This window comes from Meleagris gallopavo, chromosome 4 (assembly GCF_000146605.3).
Source record: "Meleagris gallopavo isolate NT-WF06-2002-E0010 breed Aviagen turkey brand Nicholas breeding stock chromosome 4, Turkey_5.1, whole genome shotgun sequence".
In the NCBI taxonomy this organism is placed as follows: domain Eukaryota; kingdom Metazoa; phylum Chordata; class Aves; order Galliformes; family Phasianidae; genus Meleagris; species Meleagris gallopavo.
The window spans coordinates 49838482-49847266 of record NC_015014.2 but is presented as its reverse complement, the minus strand read 5'-3'; the positions used below and the strand labels follow the sequence as shown (position 1 = coordinate 49847266).

At 36.9% G+C, this 8785-nt stretch overlaps 1 protein-coding gene across 4 annotated transcripts in view; it reads right to left on the bottom strand.

Moving 5' to 3' along the window:
- ARAP2 (ArfGAP with RhoGAP domain, ankyrin repeat and PH domain 2) overlaps nt 1-8785 on the bottom strand; it is a 125783-nt gene that overhangs the window by 116065 nt on the left and 933 nt on the right. For all 4 annotated transcript variants that reach the window (XM_010710306.3, XM_010710308.3, XM_019614911.2 and 1 more), the window contains exon 2: nt 2479-3524. In XM_010710306.3, the coding sequence (XP_010708608.1) occupies nt 2479-3377 (899 nt within the window). In that variant the 5' untranslated portion in view covers nt 3378-3524. The remainder of the gene's footprint in view (nt 1-2478; nt 3525-8785) is intronic.

Here is an 8785-nt window from a genome sequence, read left to right as displayed (position 1 = left end):
AAAAAAAAAGAAAAAAGAAAAAAGAAAAGAAAAAAGTACCCAGCAGAGTTAATCAAGAATGTTTCTTAAGTTCTGTTTTGAAGTTCTGGTTTAACCTTGATCTTCCTCAGACAGACTTGCTAATTGTCCTTCAGGATTTTTACACTGTTATAAGTGGAGCATAAAGACGAAGAACATAAACTCAAGTTCACAAATCAGAATAGTTGGTAATGAAGTTGGTGACCCATCCAAACATCACTCACTAAGGGATCAGAATTGGGAGGATTTACTTTGATGGTGGGAACACTATAAACACAATGTATTCTTTCTACTGGCTGATTCTTTCTCAGAAGAGATAAGAATATTGTTTTAGAAGCTACTTATTATTGTCCTTTTGCACTCAGTTCCCATTTCAGCTCAGCCAGAATAGCTTTGCTCCATAAAAATTAACATAAAGGCACTCCCTATTGAAAAATGTTTATACTTTCATTTCAGTAAGCACAATTTCTTGCTGTTTCAGAAGGCAGAGATAAAAAAAAAATATTGAGGAACACAAAAGATCTCTTACTTGTTGCAAAGAATCTTTGCCTCCCCACCTGTTCAACAATTGTACTACAACATTTAGCATTAACATCTTTCAGTAATCTGAAAGAAACTTATAAATGCTTGGGAAAACTCAGCACATAAGGCATGTGTGAACTTGCTAATGATGTTTCTAACTGCTAAGATATGCTGATGAAAAAGACAAGATAAATACAAAACATTCTCAGACATATCCCTTCCAGGCATAGTTAGTGGTTTGGAAAAAAAAAAAAAAAAAGTGGCTAAAAAAGTGCAACCTCATGATTTGGATATGTCTACAGTAACAAAACTTTGCATATGTTTTTGCATGATTTTTTCTTCTCTCTAAGATGCTGTGGGAAGATACTCTGTGAATACCACTCATAATATTATGGTCAACTGCTCATTCATCCTCTCTTATTTTTAATATTCACAGTTATTATGAGAGACTTATTAACAGAGTTAAGTTCTAGTGTCAGATCTTTACTTTTACATTCTACCACCTCTTTGCAAAAGAAGCAACAAAAGTTTATTCAAGACAGTAAATGCCACTGAGTAGCATTCTAAAGGAATAAAAATGTACACACACATCACAGGAATATTCTGAGACCAAAAAGTGGAATGTTTTCCTAGCGCCTAGCACCACCTCCTCCCTCTCCCCGCCCTCCCCCCCCCCCCAAACACACTTCTTTCTACTGGAATTCCTGAAATAAATAAATAAAAATTATACTGCAAACATCATTAAAAGCCAAGCTTTGTTGGTGTGCAAATACCAGAAGCCAACAACTAACATCACAGACTTGTTGTACTCATACCCTGAATTGACAGTTAAATGGTGAGAAGTTTAGAAATCAGTCTAAAGAGGCATTACGAAGTGTTTGCTTTAGACACAGTGTAAAACAATTTATTCCACCATTAAGTATTCTATTCTATTTTAGAACAACATAAAATCTACTGCAGTTTTGTGCTTTAAGGCTAAGATTTAAAATCATCTTCCCATGTCCACCTGTGCAATCCACCAGATAACTTCTGCTTCACACAGATACATTCTTTCCCAGTGGCTACAGTATACAATGCATGAAATAGACAAGGTGGCTCTTCTAAATTTTGCCTCATTTTTCAGATAGAAGCACATTAATACACGTAGCTGTGTAAAAATTCCTAGATATTTTTAAATAATGTAACTCATTTTCTTAAAAGCTTTTATTTTCAAAGGACAATGTTTTCCTGAAGATGCACTTTTAATAGGTACTAAAAAGTAACAAGATTACCTGTATTTCACAATTTTAACTGTTGTTTCCCTAATAGAAACAGATCTTTCTAGGATGATAGTTTGTTTTCATGAATTTACTGTTTTGTGACTATTTTCCCGCTATGAATCAGGATTTCATTTGATACTGGGGCTAGTGTCTAATTAATTGTAACACTTTGGTTTGGAATACATTCAACAGCTTTTTGTTTTTTCAGTATAATTTTTGTAACATTTACATATTTTCATTCTTTCTCATCTATATCTTAGATATAGAAATGCTGTATTTATATAGCAGGCGGTATTCATATCTAAGAGAATATAGATGCTTAAGAGCATATAGGTTTAGTCTAACAAATGCCTGATACAGTTGTTCTTAACCTGGGATATTTCTAAAGCAATAGGACTCACTTCTTTGGAAATAAGTAGAGGCACAGATGATCACAGAGATTATAATGCGCATAATTCTAAAGTTTCCCATATATTCTCATTTGCACTTTTAACTTGCATGGAAGCTTAATCCTTCTTTGGTTAATACAGCATTATTCATTCCAGACCCGCTCTATTTACAGCACATACAAAAAAAAAAATCCACAAAAAGACACCTCTCACCCCTACTCTTCCCCTGAAAACCATCCCATAAGTTCTCTGAGGATAACAATTCATCATTAAAAAGAAACAGCAGTTACCTCGATGAAGTTTCAACTTTGCTTGATTCAGGGATTTCTGGTACTGGTCGATGCCTTAATATAAAAGATCGGCTTGTTCTTGGAAATACTTTCATACAGTCCTGTGTACAAGAATCATATAAGTCATTGTCTATCATTTCTCCTTTAAACTTAACAAACGATGAATGTGGCTCGCTATCAGTTAGATCCTCCTCAACTGCAAACATCTGATGTTTGTTTTCCTTGTATTTTGTTTCATACGAATGAGCGAGTGAAAGAGGATCACAAAATGCTACACAGTCAGCCAAGTGCTCATCAGTCTGGTATGTAGCAGCTTTTTCCAGCAATGTATTTGACTCAGTATTCATCTTCATACTTCCACTTACAGCTCTTAGTACACTGTCTGAATTCTGGTATAAACTAGAAAAATCTGAGTTTGGAAAGTTTTCATCATTCACTTCCAATAGGTTTTGCTCTCCAATTCTGAACCTTTCTTTACCACTGTAAGCTTTGTTAGGAAGTTGTACCAATGATGTTACAGGTATCAAGCCAGATCCATCTACTTTTAAATGGCTTATTGAAGAATCCTTGTCTGAAAATGAATATCCTTTCTTTTCTAAACCTTTCAATTCTTTGAGTTTTAAACTGTCACAGGAAAGAGAATTTCCTTGCATTTTTGAAAGAGCAGTGTCCAACTGCTTAAGTATCCTTCTGCGATGGCCTGTAGGTAGTACTCCCATTTGCTGAAGTGCACTGTTATTTATTCCCACACAGTCTGTCACAATGTTATAGCCACGTTCTTTAAAGTTAGGAAGATACTGTCCCAAGTTAATGTTGACCAAGAATTCTTCAATATCAGTGCCACTGCCCGTGGATGACATGATGGCAGCTTCATTCCGAATATTGCCCCTCACGGTCATGTAGAAAAAGTCAGGATAAATGCATAATTAATGGCAACAGAGCTCTTTTAAATTTGTCGTCAGCCAGCCAACAGAAAACACCAGTTTCTTTGAGACGCTTCTTCAAGGTACTTTAGTTCAAACTGGTTTTTTTTAAAGACTGCAAACCTATAGAAAAGAAAAACAAAATTAGAAGCAAATAAAAGAGAAATATCACTGTATTAAAAGGCTTGAATTCAAATAAATCTTGGATAAAATTATGAAAGGCTCTTTGTCATTTGTACAGTATTTCTTTAATGTTTCTTATCTATGAAAATTTCAAGCAGGTTAAACAACATAACCTCTCCATCCTTTTATAATTGACTGTATAAAGAAACCAGCAAAATCAGTCTTAACACAAGTAATAATTTTAAAACATAATCCTAGTAGTTTCAAGATATGAACGACTTATCTTCAGACACACACTTTTTCAGTACTTGGATATAAAGGGTAGAAAAAGTGGAGTAAGAACAGAGATGGAACCCAGAACTTTCTCACTGCCACGTTAGCACCAATTAACAGCAGAGGGACTGCCACTACTTTATCTTCTGAGCCTTACATACTCCTTAATGGAGAAATAGATATTCAACACGAAAAAGGAAAAATCACTGACTACAGTATTTTTACTGAACTGTGGGTTCAAGCTGTTTTCAGATGAGAATCCCACTGAAAAAGTATCATAACCAATACAAGAGTTCGCAGAGAGAGAGTCACTTCTGAGAATGAATGAGGGAAAAAAAGTTGCTTAAATTATTTAAAGAACCACAGCCAGAAAACTGTGGAGGTGATCAAAATACACCTCACGGATCAGGCTCTTCAGAGAACTGCCATGAGGGAGGACAGGAACCCGGTAACTACTAGCTGTTCAGCTTTGGCAAGGAAGCAAATCCCTCAGTCACAAACTGGCAGACAGCCAGAGGCAAGTTCTGGCCTACGTGCAAGGGTCCTTCAGTACCTCAAGTGTCCATGACAGTTCTTCCTCAATATTTTCCAACCCAGCTTTTGCATTCCCCAGAGTTCACTCATGCCAGCTCTCCCTCCTTCCACGGCCATTTCCAAATTCATGATTTACACAACTCAAAGCAGACAGAGAAGCTACCACTCTGAAGGTGTCTGAAACACCCTGAAATCACATGTTTAAGGGCAGGTTTAAGGGCAACAGCAGACAACAGGGTTGTTTTTTTTCTCCTGTCTTTTCCTGTATACAAAGTAACTTGGCCTTGGGGAAAGCTGCTGATGGTAGCAACTGTCCTGGCACACAGGACAGTGACTTAAGTAGTCCAGAGAAGAAAAAGCAGCTTCAGTAGCATGGCCTAAGACTTAAACAGCAAGCTGAAAGAAAATGTATTACATATATCTTATTCTTCAAAAATATTTCCTAACAAAAAGGACTTGTCATCTAGAATTGAAGCTTGAAACATTGACTACTTCTGTGCTGTATCATTAGCTCCAAAAAAGGATGAGACCTCTTCCAGCGTGATTTCTCTAATGCCTTTCAAAAAACTAAATAATTATTCAGACTTTTAAAAAAGACATAAAAAAACAGGGAAAAACAATCTTCACACTTGTACCATGTACGCATGCATGTGTGGCAAAACAAGAGAAAAAAAAGAGAAATTGAACAAACCTACATTTTTTTCTGAAATAAATATATATAAATGTGGATTTTATATATATATTTTTTTTAATATATACATACATACACACATACACACACACATATATATCAACACAGCACTATTCTTACATAAGTTTCATTATTTATAACAGTTTTCTACATTCTTGCCAATACATTCAGCTTCAGTTCTTGGGCTGTATCTTTATCAGCTATGATCTCTGTTCACAAAAGTTCCAAACAGTTATATTCGATCTTCAATAAGAAAGGCACACAACTAAAACTTCTTTGGAGAGCAAACTCTACAGGCCAATCCAATACCAACCTCTCATGAGACATGAAGTTTGTTAGGGAGAAAGCTCTCACTGAATGATTCCTAAGTCAATGCAATTCAGTCAGGCTTGGATTGAGCTAAATAGATTAATAATCAGCTTTTAGAACAAGAATTTGATTTGTCCTTCCTCAGCCTGAGCACATATCTAAATCTTCATCCTTCCTTTAAAGACTTCAGGCATCAGCATTTCCTCAAGTTTTTCATATAAGTCCCTTCACAAAACATAAAATTCAACACTACTGCCCCTAACCCACCTCTAAGCCCTGAAAAATACAGATATAAAGACATATTCTGTCAAGAAGTTGAATCTAAGTCAGGCAGGAACTGTTTGTGTCTCAGTGCTTCATGTACTCATTCAGGGGAAAAAAAAAAAAGTACATGTACTCAAGTATATGAAAAAAAAACACCTCCAGTGCTAGCATTTCAATCTAACTATTTCAAAATTGATGTTGAAATTGGTTATCTCAGCAGTTTCCATCTGTCCTGGTTTTTTGATGTGTTTAGGGTCTTTATCCCTGAGTGTTAGCATTGATTTTCACTCAGTATCATTCTTTCAATCTTTCCACCTTCAGCAATGACAAAAAGTCACTTAGGTAAGCAGCTTTTATTTACTTACACTTTTCTGTATCTAAGTACTTTGTTTTCTACATGCAGTAGCTCTGCCCACACCTTATGCTGGAATGCCTCCAGTTCTGTTACTTCAGGAACTCAAACAACCTCATATTATCAGTTACTTGGATCCATCTCTGTACAAACCACAACACAATGGATTATCTACCATAGAACAAACTCTGCTTCCAAATTTGCAGAACATCATTTCTTTTTGTTCCACATTTTGCAACATAGTGTGCAGCAGACTGAGAAAGGAAGAAGTTGCTTGCTGAAGAGATGTTCTTGACCACAAAATGCCAGCAATGCTAGGAGCCGAAGCCAAGGCCATTCTTTGTTTCAGCAGTCATCTCCAGCTGAAGCCCTTTTAAAGAAATTGTACAAATCTGGCCTACCTATACAACTCGTTAGATAGCAAGTTCACTGTCGTGTGTTAGTGTACCAGGGGAGAGGGTTATGGTTTTTTTTGTGTAACTGCTCTCAGATGATGCCTTTAAGTAACTAATAAATCTACAAACAGGTGAGTGTTTATATCACAGGCCAGAGGATAAATAGTAAAATCATTTCTTACATTGCAATGTTTTAGCCTCAAAAAGTACACAGAAAAATGGAACTCAAGGACCACCTCATCCAAAATAGTACACTATTTCCAAGTAATGACTATCAGTGAAAAAGAATGCATTCTCCTCCATAACTTAAACTGTAGAATAAGACATAAGAAATTCAGAAAAGGTTGCAAAACATTGTATATGAAGATGTAGAAATATATACACATTTATATATTTACTTTCACATCAGTATTTGTATCATGAGGGAAATTTAAGTAAACAGTAGTATCTAAGTTTAGTTTATATGGCTGCATGCATACTTTTACTCTCAAAAGCAGTGTAGAATAGATTGTCCCATTGTATTTGGCAGAAATAAGTATCAAAAACAAACAAACAAACAAACAAAAAAAAACAACAGGGAGGATGGAGAGGAGAATTTGGTCTTGCCTAAATAAAATTGATTCTTAATACACTCTCATATCCTCCAGTGTAGAGTATCCTAGATAAAAGCCATTTGACGAATTTATACAAATGGGGGGACTGCTAGAGTAGGAATATGAAAGAAAGCTGCTCGGAAAACTAATCAGTTTTACAAAAATAAGTAAACAGTGTGCAGATAGCTACGGGAAAAAATATATATACAAGGGAATCCATCTAGGCTTCTCTTCCAAGCAAATACATCTTTGGCATGTGATTAATTGCAATTTGTTTTGTACATCCTAAGTCTTAGAAGGTATCATTCAACTTCATTGCAGAGATGATGTTTCTCACACCCTCTTCAAGATGATTTTAAGATCCATCTTCTACCACTCTTTTGGAAGGAGCTGCAACAATGAGGCAGAAGAACTCAGAGGGGCAGAGCAGCTATTTTTGTTCAACAGAAATCAACAGCTATATCTATATTGCCCCAAAGAATACAGGATAATACTAGCACAGAAAAGCAATGCATCACTTTCAGGACTCTTCCTCACGTGGAGGAGATGTTCCTTCATCTAATAGTCTCATCAAAACCTGCATCAACTGATACAGCCATCACTCTATGAATTCTGAATTGGAAAAACTTTCAGTATGACACTGACTGGAAAATGTTCCTGGACAAATGAACCTAAACTGAAGCAAGGAAGCAAACCAGCTTTAAATGGAACGTGTGAACAAAAAGAAATAGCTGAATATAGAAATATTCTTTCTCATTAGTCCACACTCAAAAGAGACTTCCTTTTCTTTTAAGAATAGTACTGATATTAGCCTTAAGAAATCTTCAGAAGCACATGGCAAGCCAATCTCACTTTCAGTGATAAGTTCAACAAACGCAAGTTCAGGCTTGCTCCCAACTTCTGCTCAACCACATACTAGATAAGTTCCAAATGAAGAAGGAGAAAGAATTAAACAACTACCTCAGGACTTACCAAGAACAGACAAATCTGCCAGTGAATGTCATCTTCCCATTGTACATAAACGGACAAGATTAGCAGGCTTAGAAAGTCGTAGATCATTACAGATCTTTCCAAAAACCAACACAATGCAATCAGCATGTTGTCTGAATGCTCACAAAAATTCTCATGAGTGACCATTTTAAAGGCATCACTTAACCTTTGGGTCAACACATACCAATTAAACCTACGGCAATCATGCAACTAGAAGTGACTTTTTCCCAAAAGCAATGAAGATACCAAACGCAATTCAACATAGTGCTTAATTAGGAAATATTTTAAGTACACCCTCTGTCAAAATGTTTCCTTCTTGTTGTTTTTTGTTGTTGCTTATTCTTTTTTTAATTGCAGAATAACTCTCTTTCAGAGGAAAGTTCAGCAACTTTGCTAGTTCGGAGTCAAACCTTGCTCTGCAAGAAATTCCAGTGGGACAGCTTGCAGACAGCGTGAAGAAGTGTCTCCGGAGCGAGGAAGTGAATAAGCAGCTGAAGGTGGAACCGGCCGGGAGTACTGGGGCGAGTTGCTGCGGCAACACCCGGCGCTGTTCCTCACTCCGTGCCTTCCCTGTAACAGGGAGGGCATCTGAGCGCCCCTCCGGCTTTCTGCAAAGTGAGTTTCATTCACTTTTCGGGAGAATTCCCGAATACGTGGGCAGCTACCGAGAAGCTCGCGTCTAACTTCCCGAAAACTACTCACAGAGTAAATAAAGCACAGCTCCTCTGTATGCCATTTACATACAGACCGTTAACATAACCGAGCTGAAAAGCAAAAAGGAGGCAAAGCGCTTCCTAAGCCCGACTTTCCAAGTCGTTCCCCATCCCGCAGCACCGCGTCTCGCCCCGAGCTGCCCGCTC